We start from the raw sequence: 14,035 nt of genomic DNA on the forward strand, positions 1-14,035 counted from the left end.
AAAGGGATCCAAGATACAGTACAACACTTAGAAGGAAGACCAAGAAAGAATAACATTCAGGGGCCAGGTGGTGGCACACGCCTTTTAACCTCAGCACTCAGGAGGCAGAGGCAGGCGGATCTCTGAGTTTGAGGACAGCCAGGACTGTTATACAAAGAAAACCTGTCTAGAAAGGTAAACGAAAGTTAAAAAAAAAAAGAATAACATTCAGTGATGAGGAAGAGTGGGATATGGGTAAAGGACATACGTCATGAAAAAAATAAAAGGGAGTGAGAGGCAGAGTTAAGGGGGTGTCAGATTTTCTGTGTAGCTAGAATGTGAGGCTTGGAGTCTGACTGACACGTGGTGAAACTTTAGGCAAGCACTAGTCCTGCTGGTATAGCATTTAAGGCAGAAAACCCCTCATCTGAAGGAAAAAATAGATAATTTGAGCAGTTACCCCACTAATATGAACTTTCTGAGCCAAAAGTCTCCGGGGTCAGAATTATTCAGGAAGGAGCTCCGGTTAAGCAGGTACTTGGGGTATCGGATTGTGCCTGCAACACATTCAACAGCTCCCACGTTCTGAGCTCCATTTTCAGTCACCTGATAGTCCTGAGTCCATCTAGGCTCCCAATTCTAGGGTGTCAGGAGTTGGACTGATTTAGGATTTCAAACTGGTGACTGAGCTTCAGGGACTGGGGAGCATATAGGGAGGTTCTAGGTTCCCAGATGTGTAGAGGCATCTTGCTTTGCCAGTGAACTTGTGGTGGTGGCCACACCCCTTGGGCATGGTTTCAGGTTCAGACCTAACCCCTTATAAGGTAGAGAAGGGGCTGGCTCAAGCTCTTGGGTTGTGGTGAGAGCATCAGAAGGGCAGATACTGCCTCTTCTGGAGCAGGAAGACCACGGTGATTATTTACTCTTATCTGTGTAAGTGCTTCCCTAATAAATACCTAATTATCATTAATCTTGGGTCTGGTGGACTCATCTAAACCCCGCCTTCACAGATGGGCTGGGCATACTAGGCTGTTTCTGAATGGCCCTTTTGGCTGAGGGAGGCTGGCCTGCCTCTTTTCTCGTATACATGTGTAAGTGCATATGCATGTTGTGTGTGTGTGTGTGTGTGTGTGTGTGTGTGTGTGTGTGTGTGTGTGATGTCCAGGATATTGCTCAGGCACAGTGAATGGCTAATAGGAAGGAGAAGTGGCTAATGGCCTTGCCAGGCTTAGGTCTCCCGCCAGGGTAGGATGGCATGATCAGAGTTTTCTTCCAGGACTCCGGAGTCCAGCCTTCCCACCAAGAGTTGTGGACAGCAAGTCATTAACCTTTCAAGTCAGACATGATGGTACACACCTGTAATCCTAGCACTTGGGAGGTGAAGGCCTTGGTTACATAATAAACTCAAGACCAGCTTGGACTACATGAGACACTGTTCCAAACCAACAAACATGTCTTGTCTCCTTCCAGGACAACCCAGTAAGGCCAAGGGGCAAGAGAATGCCAATAAAGACTAGGGGAAGCCATGGTGGGAGCTGGGACTGAGAAAGCAGCTGATGACTCATAGCCTCCTGATCGCCCATTGGTGTCACTGTCATCTGGCACCTGGAAAGCATGCAATGAGTAGACTGACCTGCTTTGATGGGGAACCATAGCCTGGCCTGAGATTCCCAATACGCTTTGTCTCTCCATTGCTCCATTGGACCTCAGGGGATCTGGCCTGTGGTGATTCCTATTTTGAGTTTAGTTGGTAGGAACTGAAGGAAGTTACTGACTCATTAGAGGGCTTCAGGATGGGCACCAGCAGAGGGACTGTGAGTACCAGTGCTCTCAATGTCAAAGGGACCCCCATCTCTCCCCTCTGCTTCCTTTCTGTTGGTTTAGCCATTTGTGCATGCCCATAGCAAGTTGTAGATCTAGGATCCGATAGAGAGGTAGCTGACAGCAAATGCCACAGGACTCAATTAGCTTTGAAGCCGGCACTCCCTCTCCCATGCTACCAGCTCCTCCAGGGAGGCTGCTGTGCCTTGGAGAATTAGAGGCCTCAAAGGAGTTGGCTCCATCCCTGGGCTCTATGACAGTGCTAGTGTCAGCCACACATTAATAAATTTTGCCAACCTGTCCTGCCATGTCAAGAAGCCCCCTTCTCAAAGAGGGAAATGAATACCCTGGGAAGGTCCAGTCACCCTGTCAACTTGATGCTGTGGTCTCTTTATCTCATCGTTTTCTCTCCACAGGGTCTGTGTCTTATTGGGTCCCTGACTCTCCTCACATCCCCTCTGCAGATGCAGGCTTGGTTGGAGAGCTCTGCTCTGTAGCCATGAAGTCACATGTGCTTCTGACAGTACCCTTCACCCCTTCCTTACTCATGCTGGCTTCAGGATGGGGGTCTGCTCCCAGCAGCGGCATGGAGCAGCCAGCTGTGAGCAGCAGTCAGGGTGGCTGTGCCATTGCCCTCCCTCTGGTTGATGCGGCTGGCTATCTTTCACGCAGAGTTACGTAAGCTTGAGTCAATTGGGGCTCAGAGCGGTTCATTGTGGGCTATTTTTAAGCTGCAACACATCACAGCAGAGGGGTCACTGCACCAGCGGCTTGCAGGGAAGGTTGTTTAAACATCTGTTATTTAAATTTCTCTGTGCCTAGAGCTTAGAATCCATCTCCTCCCAGCACTGGTGACTTCTGCCTTCCACATCCCAGATTAGGAGTGGATTATCTCGCCTCACCCTCTCAAGTTCCCTGAGGCTGGGGTTCCTGTCTCTGGCTGTCTTCCTCTGCGGTGAGACAGGGAGCAGGAAATGCCAAGTCCTTACAGAATGGCCTTGTCTCCATGGAGTGGGTGAACCTTGGCCAAGATGAACTGCAGCGGTCTAAGGCTCTGGGGTCTCTTGCATTGTTCCAGAAAGGAGTGGAGGGGGCACAGAGCTAGGAAAGTGAGGCCCCTCACAATGTCTCATCAGCATCCAGACAGGGTTGGGCCACAAGAAGAAGCCTCAGGGTCTTTTCAGAAGCCTTCCTTTGTCTGGGCTCTGCTAGATGGATTGCCCTCCCCACACAGATCTAACACCACAGATCTGCAGCCTTGGGAACACTTAAACTGATGTACAAGGCCCAGAGACAAAGCCCCAGGGAAATAATCCCCGCTTTCTGATCCAATGTTAAGTGTATCGCTACGCTGGGAGACCATTGAAGGAGCTTTCTGATCTTATGTTTTCTGAGGTGTTGAGATCATTCCCGGGGCCCAGAGTGTTGAAGGCAGATGAGCTGGAAGAGTACAGAAACAGGGATTTCAGAGCTAGCTGCCTCCTAAGAATTCAAGGGAGCTCAATATAGGACAAGCAGGCTAGCTGTCCTGGTAGAACATAACCTCCCTTCTTACCGTGACGCCCTTTCCGTCACTTCCACATTCCCTAGGGCCCATTAGGTGACAGGGCTTCAGTCTGACCCAAAGGGGAGAAAATTTCCCAAGGTGACTGGATCTTCTCCCCAAGGTTGGGGTCTTCCACAGTACCTGTTGGGAAGTTGAGGTGAAGTGTAAGAGGGAAGGCCAAACTGGGCATTTGCCTTCACAGGGGAAACACTGACTTCACCTTCAAACTGAATTCCTCAGCTTCTCCTTGCCACCCCACCCTCCCAGGCCCTCAGCCTGGGGAATGGGCTTAGCCTGGGGGAGGGGATTTCAGGTTACCATGGCAACACTTTGGCCCTCCTCACTTCCCAGAATCAGAAATAGAATTGGACGCCCTTCTTCCTGGAGAGAGACTATTTAAAAAACAAGGGGGGGTGCACACAGGGGCACTATCCCTAGGAGCCAAGCAAAAGGGGCCTAGGCGGGAAGCTTCTTCACCCTGCCGCCTCAGGTGGATGAGACAGGAATGGGCTTCGGTCGGTCAAGAGTTCTGATGACAGAGGGCTAAGCCTGGCCACACAGAGCATGCAGCTGGGCCATATTCAGTACCATCAGGTTCCTAGGAGGGTACTGACTTACTGTCCCCCATAGAGAACATAACTTTTCCCAGGCTTTGAGTTACTTGCTAAGTTACCAGGAGGGGAGCAGGTCCAACAAGAGAGACACAGCTTTAAGTGTGGGCTTGGGGTTACAACTCCCCCAAAGGAGGCCCGATGGCTCTCTTCCAGCTGGGCCCATTAGGGTACAGCCTTGGAGTAGCACCCAGTGGTAGTATGATGTGTTCCTACAAGAGTCAGGGAGCCCACGTGTTCTTACAGTACGGGTCCAGAGTCAGGGAGCCTAGCTTCCAAGCCCGACTCAACTCTACACTTTGTTCCTGGGTCATGATTTCCTCATCTGTAATAAAGACACTGGAGTTACCCGCTCCATGAATGACTGTCAGGCTGTGTCCCATGAGCTCCACATTGTGCAGGCATAGAGAAAGAATGGGATCAATCCTAGTCACTGTTGTTCTAGCTCTAGGGTACGCTTGCTTCCCAAGTGTGAAGGGCTTTCTTTCCTGGGTCAGACCCTTCGGCTGGCTCTGCTCTCTCTTCCTCTGAGAGGCCTCAGGACAGTTGTTCACAAAGGATCCTGGAGAAGGGGTTATACACTTCTGAACGCTGTAGCAAATGGGCTCGGTTGTTGAGCAAGGGGAGGGGTGGCTCTTAGGCCGTCCCTCTTCACCTGTCCATGCTTCCCAGGCACAGCTCAACTTTTATGTCACATAGTGATTAAAAGCTGTCACCAACAACATCTTTGTCATGGAAAATCAAGTAGCTTGCTCAGGCCCAGGATTAATGAGGAGCAGTGTTCTACAAGGACGTGTGTGTGTGTGTGTGTGTGTGTGTGTGTGTGTGTGTGAGAGAGAGAGAGAGAGAGAGAGAGAGAGAGAGAGAGAGAGAGAGAGAGAGAGAGAGAGAGGGAGAGAGAGAGTCTGCAGACCCATGGGCTCTTCCACCTTCCCAGGCGCAGTGATGAGCAGTTTGGCTCCTAGGAACCCAGGCTATCTTAACTGGGGGGGAGGGTGGCACAAGGGGCCTGAAATGCGGCTGAGTCAGGCTTTGCCCAGCAGCCAATCAAAAAGGTGAGGATGCAGCACAGTGCCAGCCTTGTCCCTGGTCACACAGCCTCACACCCCACGGCCAACTGTAAACACTATTTTTAACCTCCGTGAAAACATGTTGCTTCAGAGGAGGACAAGCCTACAGCTGCATTCTTCACAAACCTGTTTCCTGGGTGGAAAGACTGAGCCCTGAAGGGAACACTGTCCTGGAAGACAGAGTGGGTAGGCCTAGGGCTCAGAGCGGGAGGAGGAAGGAGGTTTGACTACCCAAGGCAGAAAGAACTTCCAAAAGAAGGACCATTCCAATGACCTGTCCTCTAGCTGTAGAGCAGTGTGGAACCGCAGGGTAGCCCTGGATCTGAGGGGCTAGTCCAAGTAGATTTGAATCCTTCCTACCTCTCTGTTTCCCCATCAAAGAAAAGAGGGAGAATTACTGATCAAGCCTAAAAGCTTCAAAAATTTTTTTTACACATCTACCCATATCTGGGGCTTTGTGTAGCTTGTCCTTGCTGTATATACAACACCGTTCTGACACCCACGGTGTGCTCAGTCTCACACCTGCCGTGCCCCGATTGTGAGCCTGGCCAGTTCCTACTACATCCCTATCATTCCCTATCTTGTAAGTGGCACTTGGTTAACATTGTGGCGACTGCAGCCTAGCCCTGTGCCTAGTGCTATGCTCTCATTATGGCCAGGATGAAACTGACACAATGTGACAAGAGCTGGAACATTCTGACTTGAAGATTCTGAGTAGAGGCCCCGCCTCCACCACCCCCATACCCACTCCTGCAAGATACTGGTCCTGGGCTTCAGGGACATGTGGCTCTGGGGAGGGGGCTCTATGAGGCACAAGCAGAGGAAAACCATCTGGAGCGAGCGGCAGAGACTGCCAAGGAGCTGCTGTCCCTGGAGCGGGAGCGGAAGTGGAAGCAGGGAACACGGGAGGGAGCCTGGGGCTGAGCCTGCGCCCCTCACCCTCTTCTGTCTCTCAGACAAAGTAGCGAAGAAGAGGCTTTGCTCTTGCAAAGGGCCCAGTGTCAAGGAAGCCCTCAGTCTCCCTGACTACGCTTCTCCCTTGACCTTACCTCGGCCCTCTCTGGGACACTGCCCTCACTCAGGGGCTGGCCTGGGGAGAGTGGTCACTGATTGGTAAAGAAGGGGCAAAGCTGACCCATAGCAGTATAATGTCATTGAGACCCCTAAGTTTCTCCACCTCCCAAAGTCTCCAGAGAAGCACCCCCTTCAGTGGGTGGGGCCCCAGTTATGCCATACTTTGTCACTCTCCAGGTCACTGGGGGCAGTGATTGTGTGGGGTCACCATGGCAATGAAGTGGGGGCAGGGCACCTAGGGCATGGGGCAGGACTATGGAAGCCACCAAGAAGGTGGGGGGCCCTGATCCATCGGGCCCCCAGGGCCATCCCCTGCCTGGCAGCCAGCAGCTAAGGGTCGGCTTCAGAGGGTCCCAGGGACCATGGATGAGCTCGAGATCCCTATACTCGAAGCAGGGGTTGTCACTGTCCACGGGGGCCATCGCTGACATGGCCTGCGACTCAACTTCCCAAGCTCCCTCTTCTCAGCTAAGTCATCAGCTACTCCAGGATTCTGCTCAGGTCAGCTCCCAGTGTGATTATGCACAGGCCTCCCAGGACACCCCGAGATTCTCCTCTTCTAATCCACTTCCGAGCCCCACTGTGGGAACCCAAGAGCGTCTCCTCATGGACGATGGAACCCAGACTCTACCACTGTGCACACACATCGACAGCACCAATGACAAAGCCCAGAATGGATTCAACCTCTCCCAGATTCAGCTACAGATTGGGAGGGAGAGCAAGACTCCAGCTAAGGTCCTAGTAGGCTGGGGCAAAGGAACCTGTAACATTGGCCAGATGGCCCCTGTGGGTCCCAGGAAGAGTCGATGGCTACCCTATCTCCTCTCAGGAGAGAGTGGCGTAGTTGAAGGTCAAAATCGTCTTCAGACTCTGGCTCAGACTCCAGCCCAAGAACAGGGGCAGGACAAGGGTCCAGGTCCAACTCAAGCTCCTACCCTGAACAAGACTATTTCTTCACCTTCATTATCTCTTCCAACCCCAATTCAGGCTTCTACTCCAGCTGTGAATGCACCACCAGCACCTGCTGCAGCTGAACCTTACACCTCTGGCCCCAACCATCTGACGAATACCACTGTGGCCACTAATGACCAGCCTCTTGATCTCAAAAATGGTGGCAACCAAGTGTCCCTTCACTTAGATTCTTCCAAAAAGGACAAAGTGTTTTTTCCCCTTAAGGAGACTCCTTTCACTCCAGCACCTACTCCAGAAGAGTTTTCAGCTCCCACCCAGAAGCAAGAGGTTGCCAAGATGCAGATGCCATCCAAGCAATCAGAGGACCCTGAAAATGTGTCTCAGGTCCATGCCTCCAGGTTAGATGTCTCAACACCAGCCGCAGAGTCTCTGGATGCTCTCAAGACACAGATAAGTAGCCACAAGATTTGCAGCTGTCAGCCAGACAAGCAGTCCCCCAGTGCCTTTAACAACAACAACTGCTCCAATGTGCCGCTGCCTGCCTGTCAAGGAGCCAGCATCAAGCAGTCTCCAGCCCAGAATCCCAGAGAGACCATGCAGATTCCCATTTGTAGTGCTCCAACCTGCCAGCTCCAGGATGCTGTGGAAGACCATGTGCTGGTGTTTGATATGGCCACAGGCAACACCAGGATGGGGCTGCTATGCCATGATCCCACGGGCTCACGGGCAGTGCTTGTAGGTCTCACACCCAACCACCCATCAACTCACATCTCTGAAAACATGCTCTCTGCTCGGTCACTGCCCAGGCCAACCCTCTCACCTAACAGTGATCACCCCAGCTTGTGGTCTACCACAGCCACGCTGGCTAGCCCTGTGCCCTCCAGCCTCTCAGCTGGCAGCTACCGAGAGGTAGCCCTGGTTTCCAAGGAGGCCAAACATAACCTAGAGTCACGGAATTTCCCTGGCACTGAGACCCCTCTCAGGATTGGGATGTTTCCTAGACCTGTTGTACCGGGGACACCCCTCCCGTGTGCTGAAAAGGTACTGGCCCAAGTTCCTGATGCTAACTGGCCCAAATCTGAGGCTGAAAAGTTTGACCCTGGCCGCACCATCTGGATGCTGGACTCTCCCAGGATGCAAGAGAGTTCCACGGTCCAGGCTAGGAAATTGCAGTGGATAAAGCCAGATTCTGTGTCAACAGACAATAACCAGAGAGTGCCCAGATTGCCACTTCAGGAGGAAGCTGGCAGCAATAACCAGAAAGAAGTCAGTTCTGCTCAGTCTAGTGGCCCTCAGGCTGAAAACACCAGACAGGTCTTCCTCACTGGTCAGAATTTCCTCAATGGGCAGAACCTCCTTGTTAGACAGCTACCTGTAGCAGAGCAGGGATCCCTATCTGGTCAACTGCCCTCTACCAAACAACCACCCCTCACTAGTCTACCTCATCTCAGTGAGCAGACTCCTCTTCCCAGACAACTTTCCCTCAATAGACAGGTGCCCTTCACAGTGAAGTCCCCCACCACCAAAGAGCCCACCTTTACCTCTGGGGAGTCTGTCCAGTCCTCCACCCAAGAGAGTGAGCCCTTGGGCAATCGTGCACATGTGGGAATTCTCCGATTACCCCTGGCATCTGAGGAGGCCTGCATTTATGTGAACAGAGACAAAGCTGTAAACAGTAGTGCCCAAAGATCCAGCATCCACCCACTCCCATCCTGGCAACCCGGCGACTCCCAAAGGGCCCGCCAGGAACAACTTTCTCTGATCACATTTACTGGCTGTAAGGACTTGCCCATATCCATGGTGGGCCCTGAGTCCCAGAGTGGACATCAGTTCAAGTCGACAGCTGAGGACATGACACGCTCAGCAGTAGTTGCACACCTGGGTCTTCTCCGTGGGAATTGCTATGAGCTGGTGTCCCCAGTGCAGTCCCCAGTGCTTTGCCACCACTCACCCAGTCCCTACCAGAACATGGCAGCCATAGTGATTGACACAGGCACAGGATTTACCAAATGTGGACTGGCTGGAGAGGACCATGTCCTCAGTGTGGTACCCTCACAAGTCCAGATGCTACAGCATCCAGCCCAGGGCCAGCCCCAGTATGTGGTACCGGAACACCAAGAGGGCTCCTACTCTGTGCTGAACCGAGGAGTGGTCTCTGACTGGGATGCTCTGGAGGTGCTGTGGCAGCACCTGTTCTACTGCAAGCTTCGAGTGCAGCCTGAGGAGATGGCTGTGCTTGTGGCTGACTCCCCCATCTCACCACGCACCAACAGAGAAAAGGTGGCGGAAATACTCTTTGAGCGCTTCCGTGTGCCAGCTATGCAGACAGTTCATCAGGCTCTACTGACACTCTATGCTTATGGGCGCACCACCGGGCTGGTGGTGGGAAGCGGCCATGGAACCTCCTATGTGGCGCCTATCCTCACTGGGGACCTGGCCCCACTTGACACTTACCGGCTGGATGTGGCTGGTGCTGATCTTACTGACTACCTGGCCCAGCTGCTCCTGGCAGCTGGTCACTCACCATCCAAGGCAGGGCTTGTCAGACAGATTAAAGAGGCCTGTTGCTATGTGGCTATGGATATGGCCGCTGAGATGGCCAGAAACCAGTCCCAGGCCCAGGTGGACTTTGTACTCCCAGATAAGCAAATTATCACACTGGGCTCTGAGCGCTTTTGTTGCCCTGAGGCTCTCTTTCAACCAAATCTGCTAGGTCTCAACCAGCCAGGCCTCCCACAGCTGGCCCTGCTAAGTATCAGTCGTCTAGAGGCCAAGCAGCAAGAGCAGCTGCTGGCCAATGTGGTGCTGGAAGGTGGCAGCACCCTGGTCAATGGTTTCCCTGAGCGTCTGCGACAGGAGCTGGGCCCCAGTGCCACTGTGCTGGGTTCTCCACATCGTGCAGTCGCTGCCTGGCTTGGGGGTTCCATCATGGCATGCCGGGACTCCTTCCAAAGCCTGTGGATCAGCCGAAGGGAATACGAAGAGGAGGGCCCATGGGCTATCTACAAGTACCAGCTCTGAGTGCATAAACTTCTGACTCTGCTTGCTTTAAGTACTATTGCATGTTTTAGATGGAGGGTGGTATGGGGAAGGCAAGAATCCAGACATGGGGCCTGAGAGGGGGGTCCTGGTTACCCCAAGGCATACCTATCCTCAACACTCAAGACCCTCATGAGCCCTGGCAACCTGCCCTTTCCAGAGACCCCCAAGGCCCCTTGGCCATCATTATCTCTCATCTGGCTTGACCTTTACTGCACCCCAAGGGCAACCACAGAAAATGGCTGCTGTGGGGTTTTGCCCTGTTGCCCTGACGACAAGTGCAATTACCCTTGATTGCCAGCTTGTTGCCATGGTAATTTCAAACATAATGTAATAACCCACACAGCCTAGAGTGAGTCATGAGGTGGGGGATGGGGGCAGCCCCTTCCCCTAGCTCCAGAAGGAGGGATTGCTTCCAGCTCCCTTCTTGGGCCTTCTTCTGGGTGCTGAGGCCAGCAACATGGACAGTAGCTGAGCAATTCCAAAGGTGGTTTTGGGTATGGAGCATTGCACCCAAAGAGGGTGTCTATCAGAGTCTGTGCTTCTTGGGGAAGAACCTAGTAAATAATACAAGAACCTCTTAGACTCTTAATCTTGGGTGGGTGTTCTAACTGGGCTATCAGGGGCTTCAAAATAAAAGCACAGGGGAGCACTACCTTTGATACCGAGGGTAGGAAGCAGAGAGGGCAGTTAAGTGCTGGATCCCAGAGGGAAAGCAAACTAGAGCTGGGTTGCTGGGCTCCAGCCTGCTCTGTAGACTCTTTGGATACTCAAGTTCACATCTTATCCTACCTCTTATTTTGGCTCTCTGATCCTCTAGCTTTGGTGGGAGCCAGAACTATAAACTCTGGGCTCGCTTCTCCTTTCTAGACTCCTCTTCCCTCAACCCAGGCAGCTCCTGAATGCTCAGTGGCCAGAGTTCTCCTTAGGAGGGCTCTTACAGAAGCCACTGGTAATGCCAAAAGACTTTTTTTTTTTTGGTTTTTTGAGACAGGGTTTCTCTGCAGCTTTGGAGGTTGTCCTGGAACTCTGATCTTGTAGACCAGGCTTGGATTAAACGTGCCACCACTGCCCAACTTGTCTTGCTTTTAGAGATAGGTTTTTGCGTTTTTTTTGTTTGTTTGCTTGGTTTTTGGTTTTTTTGGTTTTTCGAGACAGGGTTTCTCTGTATAACAGCCCTGGCTGTCCTGGAACTCACTCTGCAGACCAGACTGGCCTCAAACTCACAGAGATCCTCCTGGCCTGCCTCTGCCTCCCAAGTGCTGGGCCTAAAGGTGTGCACCACCACCGCCTGGCCTGGGTTAAGACTTTTCATTATTCCTGTGTCTAATGAATAGCTAGAAGCCATGTCCCTTCACTCAGTCTGGCTTTGAGCAGAGACTATGAGAGTGAAGTTTGGGGTTGACTCAGTGTATGGCCAGGAAGAACTGCAAGGATTAAAATTAAGCTGGTCTTTTAAACAATTAATTACTATACCCTGTGTGTGTGTGTGTGTGTGTGTGTGTGTGTGTGTGTGTGTGTGTGTGTGTTTGCATGTATGTGTAAGCCAGAGGCCAACCTTGTATTTGTTCCTCAGGCAACATTTACTAGTTTGTTTCTGAGACAGGATCTCTCACTGACCAGGGACTCACTTATGAGGCTGACTGGCCAGCAGACCCCATATATTCACCTGGCTCTGCCTCCCCAGCACTGAGGATTACAAATACTCATCATCATGCTTGTTTTTGTTGTTGTTGTTGTTTTAGCAGACATGTTTCCCTGTGTAACAGCCCTGGCTGTCTTGGAACTCGTTTTGTAGTCCAGACTGGCCTCAAACTCACCTGCCTCTGCCTCCCTAGTACTGGGATTAAAGGCTTGAGCCACGACTACCCCATGTTTTTGTCATTGTCTTAAACATGGGTTCCATGGCTAGAATTCAGGTCCTCAGGCTTACATAGCAAGTTCTTTACTGACAGGTCTTAACTGTTCTTTGTCCAGAGGGTAACTGGAGGCTGCCTGGAGCCCAAACCCTGAAGCTGATCCTACCTTTTCTGTGGTTCCCTGGGAAGCTGAGGGGCAAGCCATGCCTTTGAGTTACCCTCCACAAATGAAAAAAGGCTTGTCTATCCTCACACACACATGAAAACAAGGGACTATTTTAGAGTAGAGTTGGAAAAAGTCAATGGGATAAAGTCATCACAGACCTGGCCTGCCCTGGACATGATCCAGCCCCTTCCTCTGTCCTGCTCTTACAGCCTGATTCAGCCTCCACATTCTCAAGCTTTGTGTCAGACAGGAAGGAGCCACAGCTCTAGGGACTGGTTGCTGCATCCATGCACATGTGTCACCAAGCATGCCTGGGTGCACAGGGAACACAGACACACGTGCCCCTGGGCATCACTGCATATGCTGTGCTGTTTCCATCTCCTTTGGTATAAGAGAGCATACACACTCACGTGTACACATATATCCTGCCACGTGCTGTCACCCACATGCACACGGTGTGCACAGGACCAAGAGGAGGTGGAACACTGCCAGCAGCAGGCAAAGAAGGAACCACCCCTTTCCCTGGCTCTAAAGCCCTAATCCAGTTTCTTGGTCCCCATACTTGAATAAATTATGACCCTCAAAAAAGGTAGAAAACATGTATGATACATGTGGGTTATGCAAGCCATGTTTTGGCTATACTGTAAACTCAGAGGCTCACTGGGGAATAATAGAACTGTGTGCCAGGTCTTTCATTCATTCTGCAAATGTTGGTCGAGCATTGTAAGATTAGAGATAGGCTTTGCTATCTCTACCTGTTACTGGGACAGATGTTATGGCCAAGACTCTAAGTACACAAGGAACCCAGATACAACGACGGCACAGCCTGCAGCAGGTGATCAAAGATATGAAGGGCTCAAATTGGCCAGCAGTGGTGCACGCCTTTAATCCCAGCACCAGAGAGGCAGAGGCAGCTGGATCTCTGTGAGTTCAAGACTATCCTGGTCTACAGATCGAGTTCCAGGATGGCCAGAACTATATAGAGAAACACTGTCTCAAAAAACAAAGAAGCAAAACAAGCACACACACACACACACACACACACACACACACACACACACACACACACACACAAAATCTGAAGGGCCCAACAGTCCCTCTGGAGGAAGTTGTCCAGAAGTCTTGAGACAATCATTTCTCTGGCAACATCCTGGCTTCAGCCACAACTTCACTCTGGATGAGTAGTGATGCAAAGAGCCTCAATCAACATTGTGACCCTGTTCCCAGGATGATTGGGCCAGGCAACTTACTAGAAGGACAAAATGGGATTGAACCCAGATCCAGACTATAAAAAACCTAAATCTGGCCTTTATTGTCTCAGGATAGTACTCGGGACTTGAAGGGTGGGCCTTGGGTCCATTCGCCTCCTTGATAAAGGATAGAAACATGTCCAAGGTGTTCATTCAAAACTCCTTCCTAGTAGTTCCATGACCTCAAATCCTAGCCTGGATCACCTGGGTCATGCTTCTTAGGATTACTACAAAGAGAAGAAAGCAGACCCCATACTACATCATAGGTGACTTTTAACAATTTGAAAGATTCAGAGCTATACAGAGGGTGCTGACTGAGTCAGCCAACCTGGCTGGGAATTTAGTTGGGAAAGAGTTTGGCCTTGCAGGAGTTGGTGGTAGGATGGTCTGAGGTCCTCAATGTGGTATCTTGTCCATCCCCAAATTGACCAGAATTGCACACATACCCCTGTGTGCTTATTCCTAGCTAGGGGGTGCTCTAGGGACTGCCCAAGTGGTTCTAAGTAGGTCCAGTCCTTTGGATCAGGGTTGGGAAACTGGACATGACCCTGTCTCCTGGAGACTACTTCTAGTCAGGTGCCTTCTGAGCAGCTCCAGGACTCGGCCTTTTCTCCAATTCCCCCCACTTCTTACTCCCTACTTTGGGACTGGGAAGGGGCCCTTCGCCTCCTGTTGCTGGGTTTAGAGTCCGATGGCCTAAGGGAGCCT

General features: G+C 51.6%; 1 protein-coding gene and 1 long non-coding RNA gene across 2 annotated transcripts; one reads left to right on the forward strand and one right to left on the reverse strand.

Moving 5' to 3' along the window:
• Window positions 1–2,501: 2,501 nt before the first annotated feature.
• LOC121137659 lies at window positions 2,502–6,230 on the reverse strand. Its single transcript, XR_005874958.1, has 3 exons — window positions 6,077–6,230; window positions 3,356–3,487; window positions 2,502–3,240 (listed from the first exon to the last, which is right to left on the reverse strand). It is a non-coding gene; the product is annotated as an uncharacterized LOC121137659 (long non-coding RNA).
• Window positions 6,231–6,331: 101 nt separating this feature from the next.
• LOC101835075 lies at window positions 6,332–10,065 on the forward strand. Its single transcript, XM_005074908.2, has one exon. It carries the CDS (start codon window positions 6,357–6,359, stop codon window positions 10,032–10,034), a length of 3,678 nt encoding a protein of 1,225 aa, XP_005074965.1. The 5' UTR covers window positions 6,332–6,356; the 3' UTR covers window positions 10,035–10,065.
• The last annotated feature ends 3,970 nt before the right edge of the window (window positions 10,066–14,035 follow it).

This window comes from Mesocricetus auratus, unplaced genomic scaffold, assembly GCF_017639785.1.
Source record: "Mesocricetus auratus isolate SY011 unplaced genomic scaffold, BCM_Maur_2.0 Super-Scaffold_100691, whole genome shotgun sequence".
Lineage (NCBI taxonomy): Eukaryota > Metazoa > Chordata > Mammalia > Rodentia > Cricetidae > Mesocricetus > Mesocricetus auratus.

What these genes read in the sequence shown, in the direction of transcription:
- LOC101835075 (XM_005074908.2), top strand. Translation starts at nt 6,357, where the DNA reads ATGGAAGCCACCAAGAAGGTGGGGGGCCCTGATCCATCGGGCCCCCAG.